Source organism: Cryptomeria japonica, chromosome 1 (genome assembly GCF_030272615.1).
Source record: "Cryptomeria japonica chromosome 1, Sugi_1.0, whole genome shotgun sequence".
Classification (NCBI taxonomy): domain Eukaryota; kingdom Viridiplantae; phylum Streptophyta; class Pinopsida; order Cupressales; family Cupressaceae; genus Cryptomeria; species Cryptomeria japonica.
This window is the reverse complement of record NC_081405.1, coordinates 675,204,768-675,225,769: the sequence shown is the minus strand read 5'-3', so window position 1 is coordinate 675,225,769 and position 21,002 is coordinate 675,204,768. Positions and strand designations below refer to the sequence as shown.

The window sequence follows — 21,002 nt, the reverse complement described above, 5'->3', positions numbered from 1 at the left end:
TCAAAAAAAGCAAAAGGATAGGGTTTAAGAGGTCTAATCTAGCCTAACCCTATGAATGACTTAGCATGGACGAGATTTGGCAAGACTCAACCAACTTCAATTTTGCCATAAGATAACAACTCAATTGAAATTAGTGCGATCTTCTAAGGTAATATAATGGTATTCAATGCATCAAAGACCAAGGACACTACTACGAAGGTACATATCCAAGACACAATGATAATTGAAGATTAAGGACTCAAAGTGTTCTCCAGTCGACCACGCAAGGCATTCCTACAATCAGCAAGAAGCTAGTGGTTTGGATTGCGAATCCTACCAAATATCAAATCTCACACTTAGTCTTTCAAATTAACAAACTACTTCGATTGAGCACGATTCAAGTGTATCAAACAACCATGAAGATAACTCAAGAAATTTGTAACAAAACACCATAACTTCAATATTTTATTGATTTCCAAGTCATCATGTACAACAATTGCTTGAAGTTCTCTCTTCAAGACTCAATCTTGCTACAAAATAAAATTGCTTCTAGCTTTAATCTCTCTTCTCTATTACATCAACTATTACTCCCTTTTTTCATGAAATGAAAAATGGGGGTATATATAGCATCCCCAGTTACAATGAAAGGTCCAGATTGAAAGTAAATCAACGGACAAGATCATGACACCTAAACCCTAATTAGGGTTTGTTACAAATGACCTCCTTTTTACTGAACAATATTAAATGTATAGCCAAATATTAAATTCGGCACAAAAACCTAGGAGGTATCAACCAATGAGAAATAAGATGTCATGTCATCTGTAACAACCTTTCATCTAGAATCTTATTCCCTTTCCAATTCTCTTTCTTAGCATATGCAATGAATTTTGTCACGATTCCTTCGATTTCTGTGATTGGAATCTCGGGAAGATTCTTGATACTCTCTTCTAAGTGGATGACCTGATCGAATGCATCTAGAAGAGCTGCGTCCCAAGTAGATTCAAGTTCCTTCGTTCTATCAATCAGGAGCATGGTGGCATACATCTGATCATACTGCTCATCTGTAACATCTGCGTCCTTGCAAAAGATGATCTTGATTCTATCCTCAAATTCTTGCATATCCACATCTGTCTCGACCTCGATCCTTCTGCCAAGAATGGTACGAAGTACCTCAAATACTCTGTCCTGGATCGGATTGATCACCTCCTCAACTTGACCACATCTAACACTGATGTCTTCGAAGAGAACACTCTTTATATGGAGTAAGGTTGACCACTGGAACAAACTGTGAGAATCACCTTCCAAGATCCTCTCCTGCGCTAAAATTCTTTTGGATGTATGTCTTATTACTTTCAAGACAGGGATGACAACGTCCTTGGTATGGGCAAATGCAGCTACTGTTGCCATCAATCTGTGGATAATCTCAAGAACTTGGATAGCCTGATGAATGATCTTCGTCATCCTTGTAACAAACTCTATGGCCACTGTATGAGATCTATCCATCCAACTACATGTACGCTGGACCAGGTTCCTGAATCTTTCTGCTTCATTGATCGATTGAAGGGGCAATGCCTGCACTGGTGATCTAACTGGATCCTGACGTCCCAAAGGCTCGTTGATGTGACTGAAATATGTCCTCCATGCACCGACCTCTCTCTCAAGCTTTCTATTCTTTTCCACTTCTTCTCTAAGCTTGTCCTTCAATGCCTCAAATGTGTCGGTGGCATCCTCTAAAGTCTGCTCTGCTGTGGATGGTCCTAACTCAATAGTCTGTATATCATAATCCTCTGCTAGGATCTCACCCTCGTATTTATCTGCTGCCGGTGTAGCTATCTGCAGTTTTCTAGATCTTGTCTCATCTCGAATCATCTTGGACATCTTTGTAGCCTTCTTCTTCTCTGTTATCACATGTGAACGTCCAACAAGGCTCTCTAAATCAATTGCATTGTCCTCGTCCTCTACTACGATCACCTTGGTCAATCTTTCCTTCAACCAATCTGGGATATTCGATCTTGTCTCTTGAACTTGAATTTCTTTATGTACTATTTCTTCTTGTCTGGGAGGAGATGTTATTTCATTATCTTCTTCTAAATCATAGTCTTGGAGAGATCCATCTGATGAAACATGCTGTGCCTGTCCTTCCTCCTGCCTGTCATTCTGTACGATCGACTCCATGGACTCTTCCACTCGAATTGTTCTATCCTCTGGTATGGAAGAAGTACCTGGTGTTTGATCTTTGTTGGCACCTTGCTTTTTCTTGGAAGGCTCTTTCTTTTCTGATCTTTCCTTTCTCTTCGAACCTCTCGAATGGAGATTGCCCTCACTAGCACATCGAAGGTTACCTTCACCTGAATTCCTAGGATTAGGATTGCCTTCACTCACGCTTGCTCCACCTTCGGCTGGTTTCTCTTCCAAAGTAAAAGACATAGCTATGCCTTGTTCTCTCAACTTCTGATGCTGAACGTCTACCCATCTGCGAGTACAAGACAAAACTGGTGCCATCAAATCATCTAAATCCACGGCCTCGGGCTCATTCCAATCCAACCTTATTGTTTTGCTTTCTCTATCATAGGAAGACTGGATGTGCCTGCCATTGTCCTGAGCTTGGTCGGCCACTCTGTAAATCCTGCATTTCCTGATGAAATCCAAAGGCAATCTAGAATGTATCTTTCGTTTCACTTCAAGATCATCTAGGAGGTTCATCATAAAATCTTCAATTTGGTGCTCATGTTTAAATCTTCTACCGACTGTCTCCTCTAAATGTCCATGTGGATCAAAACTATTTCTCCAAGCAAAAGATGAAAAAGAATACAAGGCTAACTCCTTCTCTGCGTCATCCATGGCTAAGACATTAGGACATACCTCAACTGAATTACCCAAAATAATAGGTACCTGAACTCCATTCTGATGTCTGTGTCTGAATGCCTTCACATACGCTGCCAACTGCCTTGTTACCTCAAGTAACACAATTCTGTCTGTCGGATACCTCGGCAACATGTATGGAGGTAAAGGACATCCATGCACTCTAATATAAGTGAACTTGGGAAACTGAATGAACCAAGCACCGTACCTCTTGATGAATTCCTGGGCATCCTGAGATAACCTGTTGTGAATCCCTCCTTGCAACGACCTTGTGATGTTCATCGTGAAGGTATCATTAACTAACTTGTAGTTTTTCCCTGGCGGATGATGCAAGTAGGTATAGGAATCACAAGCTCTGACCTCGCCGGGTCCTCTTCCAATCATTCCTCTGTGAGGTAGTCCTGCGTACTCAACACTCCTGATCAAAGCATAGATGACGTATGAACTCATGTGGAAGGACTTAGTAGCCCTGAGTCTCCTCAACTGTACCTCTAAGCAATAGCTAATTATCCTAGCCCAATGTATTGTACCCTTTCCTTGAACAATCACCTGGATGAAGTAAAACATCCACTTCTCAAAATAGAAGGCATGAGGTGCTCCTGTAACTCTGTTGAGCATAGTAATCAAATCTCTGTACTCCTCCTGGAAATCAATCCTGTGTGGTGTGTTCGGTACCTTGCTTAGACGGGGACGACTCTTGAGTAGCCAGTTCTTATTGATTATGCTTAAGCAAGCATCTGGATCATCATCGTACACTGATCTGGCTCCTTCAATGCTCTTATATATCATGTCCCTGTGCTCTGGAAGATGGAAAGCTTCACTTATAGCTTCCTCTGAAAGGTACGCCAAAGTGTTTCCCTCATTGGACACAATTGTCCTGGACTGTGGATTGTAGTGACGGGCACACTCGATCATCAACTCGTGGCACTGAATAGCTGGAGGAAAACCGGCCGCCTTAATGATGCCACTCTCTATTATTCTCCGGGCGACAGGTGATGGCTTGCCAATGTAAGGGACCTCTCGAAACTTCTTCGTGCTAAAGTTCCCCAAGTTTGTATCTCCAATGTTGCTCCACTTCGACACGATCTTGGTCTCCACCTCTTCGGTCTTCTGATCTTCTTTCATGAGAGCTGAGCGGCTGGTGGATGCTCCCGCCTTCGGGGTCGCCATACCTACACAACATTTCAATATAAGGACTAGATTTTGCAATGAATAACGTTGATTAGAGAGAGAATTTTTTTAGGAAACGTCATGATAAGTCTCTAGAGTTATCATTTCCTAAAAAGCAACGATTGAGCTAAGAGAATCAAAATTCAAAATTCCAAAACTTAAAATATGACGATGATTGAATAAAACAATAAAATCAAATCGCCATATTGTTGACGTGTATTTTATACACAATCATACACAGAATAAAATACCAATAGGTATCTTATCCTCTCTTGAGAAAATAGTCTCTAACTGCTGAAGATCTGCAAAAAGGATCAGTTAGATGGACTCCAAGGTTCTTTTAGTGGGGTCTCCACGTGTGGACAAGCTTTTTAATGGTATGATGTGATTTGCTGTTTCCTCCAAGGCGTCTTACGGATTCCAAAGGCTCGAAGATTTTACTAATCTAAAAGGAACTTTCAAAAAATAGCAAAAGGATAGGGTTTAAGGAAGTCTAATCTAGCCTAACCCTATGAACGACTTAGCATGAATGAGATTTGGCAAGACTCAACCAACTTCAATTTTGCCATAAGATAACAACTCAATTGAAATTAGTGCGATCTTCTAAGGTAATAATGATGTTCAATGCATCAAAGACCAAGGACACTACTACGAAGGTACATATCCTAGATACGAAAATGCTTGAAGGTTAAGGACTCAAAATGTTTTCCAGTCGACCACGCAAGGCGTTCCTACAATCAGCAAGAAGCTAGTGGTTTGGATTGCGAATCCTACCAAATATCAAATCTCACACTTAGTCTTTCAAATTAACAAACTACTTTGATTGAGCGTGATTCAAGTACATCCAACAACCATGAAGATAACTTAAGAAATTTGCAACAAAACACCACAACTTCAATATTTTATTGATTTCCAAGTCATCATATACAACAATTGCTTGAATTTCTCTCTTCAAGACTCAATCTTGCTACAAAATAAAAATTGCTTCTAACTCTAATCTCTCTATTTCACTCTTATCTGACTATTCGACTATTATCTATTACACTATTATTAAATGAAATGAAAAAATGGGGGTATAAATAGCATCCCCAGTTACAATGAAAGGTCCAGATTGAAAGTAAATCAACGGACAAGATCATGACACCTAAACCCTAATTAGGGTTTGTTACAAATGACCTCCTTTTTACTGAACAATATTAAATGCATAGCCAAATATTAAATTTGGCACAAAAATCTAGGAGGTATCAACCAATGAGAAATAAGATGTCATGTCATCTGTAACAACCTTTCATCTAGAATCTTATTCCCTTTCCAATTCTCTTTCTTAGCATATGCAATGAATTTTGTCACGATTCCTTCGATTTCTGTGATTGGAATCTCGGGAAGATTCTTGATACTCTCTTCTAAGTGGATGACCTGATCGAATGCATCTAGAAGAGCTGCGTCCCAAGTAGGTTCAAGTTCCTTCGTTCTATCAATCAGGAGCATGGTGGCATACATCTGATCATACTGCTCATCTGTAACATCTGCGTCTTTGCGAAAGATGATCTTGATTCTATCCTCAAATTCTTGTATATCCACATCTGTCTCTACCTCGATCCTTCTGCCAAGAATGGTACGAAGTACCTCAAATACTCTGTCCTGGATCGGATTGATCACCTCCTCAACTTGACCACATCTAACACCGATGTCCTCGAAGAGAACACTCTTTATATGGAGTAAGGTTGACCACTGAAACAAACTGTGAGAATCACCTTCCAAGATCCTCTCCTGCGCTAAAATTCTTCTGGATGTATGTCTTATTACTTTCAAGACAGGGATGACAACGTCCTTGGTATGGGCAAATGCAGCTACTGTTGCCATCAATCTTTGAATTATCTCAAGAACTTGGATAGCCTGATGAATGATCTTCGACATCCTTGTAACAAACTCTATGGCCATTGTATGAGATCTACCCATCCAACTACATGTACGCTGGACCAGGTTCCTGAATCTTTTTGCTTCATTGATCGATTGAAGGGGCAATGCCTGCATTGGTGACCTAACTGGATCCTGACGTCCCAAAGGTTCATTGATGTGACTGAAATATGTCCTCCATGCACCGACCTCTCTCTCAAGCTTTCTATTCTTTTCCACTTCTTCTCTAAGCTTGTCCTTTAATGCCTCAAATGTGTCGGTAGCATCATCCATTGTCTGCTCTGCAATGGATGGTCCTAACTCAATAGTTTGTATATGATAGTCTTCTGCTAGGATCTCACCCTCGTATTTATCTGCTGCCGGTGTAGCTATCTGCAGTTTTCTGGATCCAGTCTCATCTCGAATCATCTTGGACATCTTTGTAGCCTTCTTCTTCTCTGTTATCACATGTGAACGTCCAACAAGGCTCTCTAAATCAATTGCATTGTCCTCGTCCTCTATGACGATCACCTTGGTCAATCTTTCCTTCAACCAATCTGGAATATTTGATCTTGTCTCTTGAACTTGAATTTCTTTATGTACTATTTCTTCTTGTCTGAGAGGAGATGTCATTTCATTATCATTATCTAAATCATAGTCTTGGAGAGATCCATCTGACGAAACATGCTGTGCCTGTCCTTCCTCCTGCCTGTCATTCTGTACCATCGACTCCATGGACTCTTCCACTCGAACTGTTCTATCCTCTGGTCTGGAAGAAGTACCTGGTGTTTGATCTTTGTTGGCACCTTGTTTTTTCTTGGAAGACTCTTTCTTCTCTGATCTTTCTTTTCTCTTCGAACCTCTCGAATGGAGATTGCCCTCACTGGCACATCGAAGGTTACCTTCACCTGAATTCCTAGGATTAGAATTGCCTTCACTAGCACTGGCTCCACCCTCGGCTGGTTTCTCTTCCAAAGTAAAAGACATAGCTATGCCTTGTTCTCTCAACTTCTGATGCTGAACGTCTACCCATCTGCGAGTACAAGACAAAACTGGTGCCATCAAATCATCTAAATCCACGACCTCGGGCTCATTCCAATTCAAACTAATTGTTTTGCTTTCTCTATCATATGAAGATTGGATGTGCCTGCCGTTGTCCTGAGCTTGGTCGGCCACTCTGTAAATCCTGCATTTCCTGATGAAATCCAAAGGCAATCTAGAATGTATCTTACGTTTCACTTCAAGATCATCTAGGAGGTTCATCATAAAATCTTCAATTTGCTGCTCATGTTTAAATCTTCTACCGACCGTCTCCTCTAAATGTCCATGGGGATCAAAGCTCTCTCTCCAAGCAAAAGATGAAAAAGAATACAAGGCTAACTCCTTCTCTGCGTCATCCATGGCTAAGACATTAGGACATACCTCAACTGAATTACCCAAAATAATAGGTACCTGGACTCCATTCTGATGTCTGTGTCTGAATGCCTTCACATATGCTGCCAACTGCCTTGTTACTTCAAGTAACACAATTCTGTCTGTCGGGTACCTCGGCAACATGTATGGAGGTAAAGGACATCCATGCACTCTAATGTAAGTGAACTTGGGAAACTGAATGAACCAAGCACCGTACCTCTTGATGAATTCCTGGGCATCCTGAGATAATCTGTTGTGAATCCCACCTTGCAACGTCCTTGTGATGTTCATCGTGAAAGTATCATTGACTAACTTGTAGTTTTTCCCTGGTGGATGATGCAAGTAGGTATAGGATTCACAAGCTCTGACCTCGCCGGGTCCTCTTCCAATCATTCCTCTGTGAGGTAGTCCTGCGTACTCAACGCTCTTGATTAAGGCATAGATGACGTATGAACTCATGTGGAAGGACTTAGTAGCCCTGAGTCTCCTCAACTGTACGTCCAAGCAATGGCTAATTATCCTAGCCCAATGTATCGTACCCTTTCCTTGAACAATCACCTGGATGAAGTAAAACATCCACTTCTCAAAATAGAAGGCATGAGGTGCTCCTGTAACTCTGTTGAGCATGGTAATCAAATCTCTGTACTCCTCCTAGAAATCAATCCTGTGCGGTGTGTTCGGTACTTTGCTTAGACGGGGACGACTCTTAAGTAGCCAGTTCTTATTGATTATGCTTAAGCAAGCATCTGGATCATCATCGTACACCGATCTGGCTCCTTCAATGCTCTTGTATATCATGTCCCTGTGCTCTGGAAGATGGAAAGCTTCACTTATGGCCTCTTCTGAGAGGTACGCCAAAGTGTTTCCCTCATTGGACACAATTGTCCTGGACTGTGGATTGTAGTGACGGGCACACTCGATCATCAACTCGTGGCACTGAATAGCTGGAGGAAAACCGGCCGCCTTGATAATGCCACTCTCTATTATTCTCCGGGCGACAGGTGATGGCTTGCCAATGTAAGGGACCTCTCGAAACTTCTTCGTGCTAAAGTTCCCTAAGTTTGTATCTCCAATGTTGCTCCACTTCGACATGATCTTGGTCTCCACTTCTTCGGTCTTCTGATCTTCTTTCATGAGAGCTGAGCGGCTGGTGGATGCTCCCGCCTTTGGGGTCGCCATACCTACACAACATTTCATTATAAGAAATAGATTTTGCAATAAATAGCGTAAATAAGAGAGATAAATTTTTAGGAAACGTCATGATAAGTCTCTAGAGTTATCATTTCGTAAAAAAAAAACAACAATTGAGCTAAGAGATTCAAAATTCAAAATTTCAAAATTTGAAATACGACGATGAATGAATAAAGCAATAATAATTAAAATCGCCATACCTCGATAGAGAGCTAACTCTAGAATGCAAAAACAAAATTCGCCTAGGCAAAATTGAGGTATAAAATAATCTTCAATATGATCTCCTCAAAATTGACTTTGCCACCTTTGGAGTGAACGTGATCTTCAAGTATCGCCTTAGACGTGGTCTCGTCTTAAATGATCTTCAAATTTGCCCTTGACAAGAGTCTTCAAACAAATCCTCCAAGTCCTTAGCAAATTCGCCTTAATGTATCCTCAAGTTCGCATTTGGTGTGGTCTTCAAATTCGCACCACCCTTTGATAACTAAGCGCCACCCTTGGTTTGAATTCGCACCACCTTTCAATCACACTTCGTACCACCCTTGGAGTGTCTACGCCACCTTCGATAATATTCGCACTATCTTCACTTCTCCTCAATTCGCATGAAGAAAGGTAAAAATGATTATGTGAAAATGAAAATCTCTCACCCTTCATATATAGCGCGCTCATCCTTTCACCCCTTAGGCCGACTTGATAAATAAAACCATTTTTTAAATGATTTGCAATAAAATAACAAGGCCGACTTGCTTAATTGGGCGCTTCAAATCGAATTTTATATTAATTAAATAATTAATTATTAATGCCTTGCGTTTTTTAAATGAGAATTTCGATTTTTAATAAAGGCAAAAAATAATTAATAAAAGATAACGCCATATTAAATGCTAAATAAAAATGGATTTTCAATTTTTAAATCGATTTAGCATTTAAGGAAATTTGAATTTGTTTGCTTGGCGCCAAAAATATGAAAATGGAAGGGACGTACCTCATCGCTCTGGTCCCTTGGAGAGGGACAGGAGCGATCCATGATTTTGTCTTGATTTTTGCATTTTCTACGTCCAACTCCTTCATCTCTACGTTCAAAATCGATCATTTTGATGGTCCTTCGAATTTGATTGCCTTGCATGTGTTCATGGGTCCCTTTTTGATGCTCATCGCCCTGGTCCTTGTTCAAAGGACAGGAGCGATCTTCATTTTTTCCACGTTCAATATGCATCTTTGTTCCTCGATCTTTCATTGTTGGCGAATAACATCCTTTGTTCGTGTCTTTTGCGCTTATTCCATTTGCTCGCATGAAGTGTTTGGGCGTATTAAAGGGATCATCGCCCTTGTCCCTTGGAGAGGGACAGGAGCGATCCATGTTTTCTCCTTGACCTTGTCAACTTTAAACCTTGATCTTCGTTGTGATGTCCTTCAAACGTCGTCCCTTACCTCGCTTAACCTCGCCTTGCTTCGTTTTTGAAAGAATATGAGCACTTTTGGTGATATCGCCCTGGTCCTTGTCCAAAGGACAGGAGCGATGGGAGCTTTTCACCTTGATTGGCAATGTTTGGACGTTCAACAATCTTGCGAATTATCTTCAAACGATGCCTTGGACCATATGCTATCTTATGAAATCTTGACTTAGCTTGAACTTGAAGCAAAACGAGGAATCCAAAGCAAATCGCCCTGGTCCCTTGGAGAGGGACAGGAGCGATATAGTCTCCATGCTCAAAATGATGATCATTTTACGTTCAAAACCCTTGTATATCATCCTTTTATCATACCATGGACCTTCTAAAACATTGCAACGTCTTGTCCCTACGTAAATTTTGCATGAAATGGCCAATGCATTCAACATCGCCCTGGTCCCTTCCTGAGGGACAGGAGCGATCTAGGCTATAGGGTGCGAATTTCATCATTGCGACGACCTTTGAATGTTTGTGCTTGCTAAAAAAAAGTCTTGAAGTGTCCCTCGCCACCTTGACTTAACTTGGATCGACCTTGAACTTTGGAGGAACGACCTTGAACTTGCGTAGGAAGTATCATCACCATTGTATCGCCCTGGTCCCTTGGAGAGGGACAGGAGCGATCCTCCCTTTATGGCCTTTATTTTCACTTTGCCAGGTTCCAAGTTTATATTCAACGGACTCGTCCTTCTTCACTCTATTCGTTCATGCCTTGACATTGTTTGTAACTTCGCAAGAAAATCAATTATATCAAAAATCGCTCTGGTCCCTTCCTGAGGGACAGGAGCGAACTAGGCATTTAGAACCTTTGTGGACGTCCCAAAAATCTTCAATTTATATTCAACGCATTTATCTCATGTTTTTCCTTGTTTTTGAACGTAAACTTGCCTTGACCTTTGTCTGGATTTTGCATAATGAAGGAAATCGCTCTGGTCCCTGGGAGAGGGACGGGAGCTATAAGGTATTTCGCCCTGGTCCCTTGGAGAGGGACAGGAGCGATTTGGTCAATATAGGTCTTTCTCCTTCGTTTTTGCATCTCAAATTATATTCATTTGGCAAAGCATCTTCCTTTGGACCCTTTCAAATTGCTAAGTCATCAAAATCTTGCAAGGACAAGGCGAAATTTGTTTTGTAGCTCCGGTCCTTCACTGAGGGACAGGAGCGATTTTCCTCTTGGAGGCATTTCTGTGCTCATGAAAATCTTCAATTTATATTCAATGGAAAGATATCGCCGTTCTCCATCACTTCCAACTTGAAATTTGTCTGGACTCTGCAGGGATGATGAGATATTTGAAAATGAGCTCCCGTCCTTCACTGAGGGACAGGAGCGATTTTGCTCCTACAGGCCAAAATAACATGATTTTTCACATTTTAACACTTCACGAGGTGAAAACAAATCAATTCCAATGCCCAAGATCAAAAATCAAAAAAGTCAAAATTTGGTCAAAATATTCAATCGGACAAAAATTCACATTTCACTTTCAATACTTAGACAAATTTAAGCTCTGCATCAACATTTCAATTGAAAATTAGACCATTTTGGCGAACTCATTGCATTCAAAATTTGCATCCTAGAAAAGGAAGCTCAAAAGCTCTCAAAAACCACTGGATTTTGGCTTGAAAAGACAAAATTTAAAACCCTAAGGCTTGGCCCTAAATCCAGACGACTAACTAACTAACAAAACCCTAAAAACGGAAGCAAAAACGAGCGAAAAACAAGCAAAAAGAGGGGGTCCCCATTTGCTATGGGGCGATGTGTGAAATGGTCACAACACATACCTCAATAGAGAGCTAACTCTAGAATGCAAAAAGGAAAAGATCGCCTAGGCAAAATTGAGGTATAAATAGTCTTCAATGTTATCTCCTCAAGAAAATCCACTTCGCCACCCTTGGATTAAACGCGATCCTCAATTGCACCTCTGACAATTCGCTCAAATGGACCTTCAAGTTCGCCCAAACAAATCTTCCAAGTCTCGCCCTTTTGACGTGGTCTTCGATCCTTGGCAAATTCGCTCCAATGAAGTCTTCAAATATCGCACCACCCTTTGATAGACTAGCGCCACCTTTGGATTAAATTCGCACCACACATGAAATACTTCGCACTATCTTCGCTTCTCCTTAATTCGCATGAAGGATAAAAATAATGATATGACAATAATAGTTCTCACCCTCCATATATAGCGCTTGCATTGCATTCATCCCTTAGGCCGACTTGAGGATATAAAACAATTTTTTAATGATTTTAAATGAAATAACAAGGCCGACCTCCCTTAAATGAGCGCTCCATGCGATTTTTATTAATTAATTAATTAATTATTAAATGCCTTACGTTTTTTAATTTGCAAATTTCGATTCTAATAAAGGCAAAATAATTAATAAATGTTCAACGCCGTATTAAATGCCAAATTAAATAGGATTTTCAATTTTTTATCGATTTTAGCATTTAAGGAAATTCGAATTGTCTATTTGGCGCCAAAATTATGAAAATGAAAGGGACGTACCTCATCGCCCTGGTCCCTTGGAGAGGGACAGGAGCGATCCATGATTTGGTCGTGATTTTTGCATTTTTTACGTTCAACTCCTTCATCTCCACGTTCAATATCGATCATTTTAACGGGTCCTCCGAATTAGATCATCTTGCATGCGTTCATGGGTGCCTTTTGGATGTTTATCGCCCTGGTCCCTTGGAGAGGGACAGGAGCGATCTCCATATTTTCACGTTCAATATGCATCTTTGATCTTTGATCTTTCATTGTAGAGTGAATAACATCCTTGCTCGTTCCTTCTAAGCTTGTTCCATTCGTTTTCATGACGTGTTTGGACGTTTAAAGGGATCATCGCCCTTGTCCCTTGGAGAGGGACAGGAGCGATCCATGTTTTCTCCTTGACCTTGGCAACTTCTAACTTAGATCCTTGTTGAGATGTCTTCCAAACGCCGTCCCTTGCCTTGCTTATCCTCGCCTTGCCTCGTTTTGAAGGAACATGAGTGCCCTTGATGAGATCGCCTTGGTCCTTGTCCAAAGGACAGGAGTGATGTGAGTCTTTTAGCCTGACTAGCAACGTTTGGACGTTCAAAACTCTTGCATATTATCTTCAAAGAACGCCTTGGACCTTGTATAACCTTGTGAAGTCTTAACTTAGTTTGAACTTGAAGCAAAATAAAGAGTCCAAAGCAAATCGCCCTGGTCCCTTGGAGAGGGACAGGAGCGATATGGTCTCCATGTTCAAAATGATGATCATTTTACGTTCAAAATCTCTACATACCATCTTCAAAAGGCACCATGGACCTTCTAAGACCCTGCAAAATCTTGTCCTTACGTAAAACTTGCATGAAGTGGCCAATATATCCAACATCGCTCTGGTCCCTTCCTGAGGGACAGGAGCGATCTAGGTCTTAGAGTGCAAATCTCTCCATTATAACGACCTTCGAGTGCCTGTGCTTGATGAAGACGCCTTGAAATGTCCTTTGCCACCTTGTCTTGACTTGGATCGGCTTCAAACTTGAGTGAAAAGCAATATATTCACTATATCGCCCTGGTCCCTTGGAGAGGGACAGGAGCGATCCTCCTTTTGTGGCTCTTATTTCACTTTGTCAGGTTCTAAATTTATATTCAACGGACTCGTCATACTCCACTCCATTCGTCCATGCCTTAACATTGCTTGTAACTTAGCCAGAAAATCATTTATACCAAAAATCGCTCTGGTCCCTTCCTGAGGGACAGGAGCGAACTAGGCCTTTTGGGACCCCTGTGGACGTTTTAAAATCTTCAATTTGTATTCAATGAGTTCATCTCATGCTTTCTCTTGCTTTTGAACGTAAACTTGCCTTGGTTTTTGCCTGGATTTTGCCTAATGAAGGACATCGCTCTGGTCCCTGGGAGAGGGACAGGAGCTATAAGGTACTTCGCCCTGGTCCCTTCCTTAGGGACAGGAGCGAACTTTGCATTGTGGACCATTCTCCTCCATTTTTGCATCTCAAATTATATTCATTTGGTAAAGCATCTCCCTTTGGACGTCTTCAAATCATCGAGTCGTCGAAATCTCGCAAGGACAAGGCAAAATTTGATTTGTAGCTCCGGTCCTTCACTGAGGGACAGGAGCGATTTTCCTCCTGGAGGCATTTCTGTGCTCATGAAAATCTTCAATTTATATTCAATGGAAAGATCTCGTTGTTCTCCATCACTTCCAACTTGAAATTCGTCTTGACTCTGCAGGAATAGTGAGATATTTGAAAACGAGCTCCCGTCCTTCACTGAGGGACAGGAGCGATTTTGCTCCTACAGGCCAAAATAACATGATTTTTCACATTTTAACACTTCACAAGGCAAAAACAAATCATTTCCAATGCCCAGGATCAAAAATCAAAAAGGTCAAAATTTGGTCAAAATTAGTCAATTGGACAAAAATTCACATTTCACATCAACACTTAGACAAATTTAAGCTCTGCACTCAAAATTCCAATTGAAAATTAGACCATTCTGGCGAATTCATTGCATTCAAAATTTGCATCCTAGGAAAGGAAGCTCAAAAGATCTCAAAAACGACTGGATTTTGGCCTGAAAAGACAAAAATAAAAACCTTAAGGCTTGACCCTAAATCCAGATAACTAACTGACTAACAAAATCCTAAAAACGAAAGCAAAAACGAACGAAAACAAGCGAAAAGAGGGGGTCCCCATTTGCGATGGGGCGATGTGTGAAATGGTCACAACACATACCCATAGTCAAATAGGCAATGTAGACTTTTTACAGTCAAAATTTTAAAGAACACTATACTAAATTGAATTGCATGTGGTTGCTAGCAGCTGAGAAGAAAATAAAAATTAAGATTGTATATTGAAATCAGAGCTAAACAAATGCAAAATCCCACTTTCAGGGTCTAGGGATGTCGATACTTTAAAAAGTTGGTGACATTAATTTCATTGGATATTCGTCTATAGAAAATATATGATATAAAAGTAGCTCTAGAAACCACAGGGAATGAGATGGTTTATAAATAAAAAGGGCAAGAACAAGGAAAATATTTAAAGAAAACAGTTCAGTCTCATAAATATTGTAGGATTTTATGTTTGTATCATTAAATTAAAAATATCATCTTGTAGCACAAGTATATGTAAAAGATAACGCCAATTTGGTGTATGAGACCCCATTTGTGGAAGCCGCAAGGGAATAGTTTGGCATTTTGTTTATGCCCTTGTTTATGGACCTTGCTACTAATCTTACTTTAGAAAGTTACCTCTTTTCTTTTTACTGCTTTCAAGCTTTATGTTTATGCCTTCGATAAATGATTTGGCATCTAATTGAGCAAATTTTTATTGATATTTTAGTTATTGATAATGTTTTTGAGTTCCTGGGATTTAACTCGCACACAATTAGCTTTGACTATAATGTATCGTCTAGTTCTGTACCTTAACATTGATCTGTTCTAATGTTAATGTTACAATTAGCCTTGTTCTTGGTACTGCTAGATGATCTTACCTTACAATTTTATATTGCATTATGTTGTAGATTGTGATTGACAATCAAGTGCTTCCTTACATTTTACCTATCCTGTCAAATAATCTTAAGAAGAATATCAAGAAGGAAGCATGTTGGATGATATCCAACATCGTGGCAGGCCATAAAGAGCAAATACAGGTCAGCTGTGTACATTATTCACTGCGAGGAGCTTATTCTGCTTGAATTTTAACTGCTACACAGGTCTTATGAAATATTTCCCTGGCTTCAATGCTCTTTGATTGCTTTTCCTTCTGGTCTGCAGGCTGTCATAGATGCAAACATTATTCCACCACTTATGAGTTTGCTTCAAAATGCTGAATTTGACATCAAGAAAGAGGCGGCTTGGGCAATCTCCAATGCCACATCAGGTGGTTCGCATGAGCAAATCATGTATGTAACTATATATTATATATTAAAAACAAAAACCACCTGTATTGTGATTTTTTGTGTACATAAGAAAAGCAGCAACGTGAAAAACTGTAAAGGTAGTTAACAGCTATGCAAATTTATATTTAGAGCTATACGTACCTTCTTTAACATGACATATATTGTGTCCTCCAAAGCTTGAAGACATTAATTCATAACCCTGTTCCTCATATATGTAGATAAGTAAATCTTGCAGTTTTAGAAACTAGAAAGTCAGCTGTCTCCTAGATTAATAATTATACAACAATTTTACTGTTTTAAAGCTAGTCCGCAGAAAGCTTCCCAGAAAATTTAACTCAATTAAAAGTTCTTGTTTGGAAACATGCGGTAAATATCTCAAATTCGATACATAAACTTTTACAGTATTCAAAATATTCCCAAGTAATAATACTAGACATGTTTCAAATAAACTGTGGCACACTCAACAGACACTGTTCAAAGCATTAGCTTTTTTCCCTAACAATGAGCCCATTAACAAGGTTCAGAATGTTGGACTTAAATAATTCTACACAGTTGAATCCATCTGTGCTGCAATCACAACCTACACACTACAATTAGTAATCATTAACATCAAGTAAATGTGAATAAGAAGCATTGTTAGTTGGCTGCTTAGATACATCTAAATGAACTGTTGTAAAAGATTCATTTACCAGGCCTTGTCTATCATCTGCTGCAAGGGAACCAATTCTCAAGTGCTTCAATTTAGTCTAAAAGCTGGTGCAATCAAGACCACTTCTTTCAAAGGGTATAATTCTAAAACTTGTGATTGTTGACTATAAAAACTTAAGGTCAAATCAATTTCCCTTGGGCGTGCTCTTTTCACTTGACTTTATATATTTAACCTTTTATTCTTTGGATTGCATTTACCCCATTCCTTTAGTATTTCTAGCTGTAGGCCTAGTCACTTCTTCAGCTTCTAGGGTCGTTTTCATGGAAGCGAAAATTGCCAAAAATGCCTGATTAATCAGCAAAATCATGAAATGCCACTACTAGCGACTTGCCTTGGACAAAATTGTTTTGTAAAAATATAACGATCAATGTTTGTTGACCGATTTCTTCTTGTCTACATACATTAAAATTGTGTGCTGCAATTTACAACATTTTTTCAAACGAGTTCCACAATTTTTTTTTGTGCCCTTGTCTTGGCTCAATGGTTGGCTATTGGCACGGATGCAAAGCCCTCGCTCTATGCAGTGAGTGGACAAAGAAAGAGAGATACCCTTCACGGTTTTGCATGCACTATTATCCTTGTAATGAAGAGTGGTGGGGGGCATGGTGCCTTCAAATTGCAAAGAATGGAATTGAGGCGACTGGCCTAAGTCTAGTAGGGGGGCTGACAAAAGAAGTGTGAGGGGGCCTCTTGACCCACTTTTCAATATTGTTTTTTATTTCACACAATAAATTAAGCATCAATTTTAGCATAGTCAATGAGGCAGCCATTATAGATTGTACACCATTAATTTGATGAGCATACAGTTATACTAAGAGGGCTGGGGGTGAATTACTATAACAACAATCTTTTACGTTTTAAAATTTATTCAATCACTTCTAGACTTAATCAATATTAGCACATATGAAAGATCTAATACTAAGAAACACAATTAGAACACAATTTACATGGAAACCCTTGTGGGAGAGAACCACAACAATAATTTTGCTTTATATAAACTTGTCTCTACAAACTTTGTAGGCATCAACCTACAGGAGACACCAATCTCCTATACTTGAGAACGAACTCAATAGGACACACACAAATGTCTTTCAATATGATACACTGTTGATGTGTCTTTTATACATGATCAAACACAGAATAAAATACCCAAAGGTACCTCATCCTCTCTTTAACAAAGCTTCCCCGGATGCTGAAGATTTCGCCTAAGGATCAATCGAGGCAACTCCAAGGTTTTAATATGTAGGTTTTCTACGTGTGGATAAGCACCAGTGTTCTTTTTGTTTGCTGTTTCATCAAAGGGCCTTACGTACTTTCTATGAAAGCTGGTTCTTGTAACTACTAACCAATGTATCAAAAAAGACAAAAGATAAGGGATTAGAGAGGGCTATGCTAAACTAAGCCTATGAATGACTAAATGAAGGGCAATCTTAGTGAAACTCTACCAATCTTAGTATTGCCATAAAACAACAACTCTACTGGAATCGGTGCGATCTTCTAAGGGAATTCAAAGATTTTCGAATCATTAATAAATATAGATACTATCAATAGGATACATATCAGTATTCAAGTAATGATTGAACCCTAAACAGTTTCAATATCTCCAGTTGACCACATAGGGCACACTTACAATCAGTAAGGGGCTAGTGGTTTGGACTATGAGCTTCACTAAAAGATCAGGTACAACATTTATCACTCAATCTAACTCTAACATCTAAATACTATCTTCAATAAGAGTGATTCAAGAAGATAAACAACCTCGTAAGAAGTCACAAAAATTGCAATAAAACACCATAACTTCAATATTTCATTGATCTCGTAGCAAAATATAACAACAATTGTTCAACTTTCTCTCTTCACCAAATTTGTATTCTCTATGAATAACTACTCTTCTTCTCTGCTGCTAATAAACTTATTCTTCTTGACCTTACAAATGAATTGAGTGAGAGCTTATATAGCATTCTCAAATACAATGAATGGCCCAAATTTAAAGAAGATCAAGGGCTGAGATTTTGACACCTAAACCCTAATTAGGGTTTGCTACAAAAATAACCCTACTTAGATAAGCATTATCATAACATAGCCAATAGAAATTGGCACAAATAGCGAGGAGGCATCCTCCAATAGGGATTGAATCGCCACATCATCTCATAAGAACTTTTCATCTAGAATTTTGTTCCCTTTTCCTTGTTCCTTTCTGGCATATTCAATGAATCTGGACGTGATCCCTTCAATATCTGCAATGGGAATCTCAGGCAGGTTCTTCATTCACTCCTCCAAGTGAAGGACCTCATCAAAGGCCACAAAAAGAGGTATCTCCCATCCGTGCTCCAGCTCTTTTGTTTTCTCAATTAGGAACATAGTAGTATAGATTTGATCTCGCTGCTCTTCTGTGATCTTGTCTTCCTCTCTACAAAAGATGACCTTGATCTTGTCTTCTAACTCTTGGATATCCACATCTGTTTCAATCTCTATCCTTCTATCAAGGATTTCACATAGTACATCAAACACCTTATCCTGAATAGGATGGATAGTGTCCTCAACTCGGTTGCACCTACTATTGATGTCCTTGAATAGAACCTCCTTCATTTGGAGCAAGGTTGACCATTGTAGGAGATTACGGGTTCCACCATCAACCATCTTTTCTTGTGCCAAAACCTGTCTTGATGTCTTCCTTAACACTTGCAATACTAGGATGGTAATGTCTCTAGTGTGAGTGAATGCATCGACAGTTACCACTGGATTATGAATGATCTCAAGGACTTGGATGGCCCTGTGGACTTTTTTCATCATTCTTTCGACGAATTCCTTGGCTACCATGTAAGATCTATCAATCCATGCATCCATGAGTCGGGCTGAGTTCTTCATCTTTTCTGCTTGATTTATTGACTCAAGAGGGAGTGCCTGCAAGGGTGAGACTACTGGATCTTGTCACCCTAATGGCTCATTAAGCTGGCTAAAATAATTCCTCCAAGCATTAATCTCTTTCTCTAACCTTTTATTCTTTTCCATTTCTTCTTTTAGCTTATCGTTGACTGCCCTCACTGAATCAGTTGCATCTTCCATGGCTTGCTCGGAGGTAAGTGGACCAAGATCAAATGTCTCCAAATCGTATTCCTCTGCCATGATCTCATCATCATACTTGTCCACTGCTGGTGTAGCTATCTGTATCTTTTTGGAGCCTGTATCATCTTTGATCACCTAGGATATCTTTGTAGCTTTCTTCTTTTCAATTTCCTCTTGAGACTTGCCTAGAAGACTTTCCAAATCAAATACTTACTCCTCTTCTTCAACCACAACTACCCTTGTAAGTATTTCTTTAAGCCAATTTGTAATAGAAGACTTTCCCTCTCTTACTTACACTTCCTCAGGCAATGGCCGCTCGCCTCTAAAAGGAGATGTCTCTTCATCATCATTTCTTTCTCCTTGTTGCTCATTAACCCCAACTTGGAGAGGGAAGAGATTGACTTGATGAGTGCTGTGGTGTCTTTCCTTTGTCTTGTTTATCATTTTGTACTGTGGACTTCATGGACTCATCTATCTCATACACCTTCTCTCTTTGATCCTCTCCTTGACTTATCTCCTTTTCATGTCTAGAAGAAGCACTAGAGGGATGATCAAGATTCACCTTTTGTTTCTTCTTGGACAATTCTCTCTTTTCAGGTCCTTTTCTCTTCGACCCCTTAGAATGAGAAGTGTTCTCACTTGCACTTGCCTCTCCTTCTTTTGTTCTTGTTTCTAAGCTAAATGTCATAGCTATGTTTTGTTCCTTCAACTTTTGATGCTGGACATCTACCCATCTGGAGTACAACTCAAGACTGGATCCATCAATTCTCTCAAGTCCGCAACCTCTTGCTCATCCCAATCAATCTTCACTTCTTTGTCTTCTTTCTCATAGGAAGATTAAAGATATCTGCCACTGTCTTGTGCTTGATCCGCTACTCTATAAACTTTGCATCTCCTGATAAGATCCAAGGGCAATCGAGAGTGCATCCTCTTCTGTATTTCCAAATCATCTTGAGCATTTATCCAAAATCCTTCTACTCGGGACACATGCTTGTGTTTCTTCTCGACTATTTCTTCCATATGACCACTAGGATCAAAATTATATCTCGAAGCGAAAGATGTGAATGAGTGGAGAGATAGCTCCTTTTCTGCATCTTCAGCTGCTTGAGAATTAGGACAAACTTCAATTGAATTTCCAAGTGAAATAGGTATAGGGATACCATTCCCATGCTTATGTCTTGATGCCTTAGCACAAGCTGCCAACTGTCTAGTCACCTCAAGTAGTACTATCCTATCCATAGGATACCTCGGCAACATATAAGGAGGTGAAGGGCATCCATGGATCCTGATGTAGGTGAATTTATGAAATTGAATGAACCACGCACCATGTTTCTTCACGAGCTCTTGTGCTTCTGGAGACAATCTTTGGTGAATTCCTCCTTGTAG

At 39.8% G+C, this 21,002-nt stretch overlaps 1 protein-coding gene across 2 annotated transcripts in view; it reads left to right on the top strand.

Moving 5' to 3' along the window:
• LOC131026752 (importin subunit alpha) overlaps positions 1 to 21,002 on the top strand; it is a 127,989-nt gene that overhangs the window by 70,237 nt on the left and 36,750 nt on the right. For both annotated transcript variants that reach the window (XM_057956692.2, XM_057956691.2), the window contains 2 exons: positions 15,464 to 15,592; positions 15,717 to 15,844. In XM_057956692.2, coding sequence (XP_057812675.2) covers positions 15,464 to 15,592; positions 15,717 to 15,844 — 257 coding nt within the window. The remainder of the gene's footprint in view (positions 1 to 15,463; positions 15,593 to 15,716; positions 15,845 to 21,002) is intronic.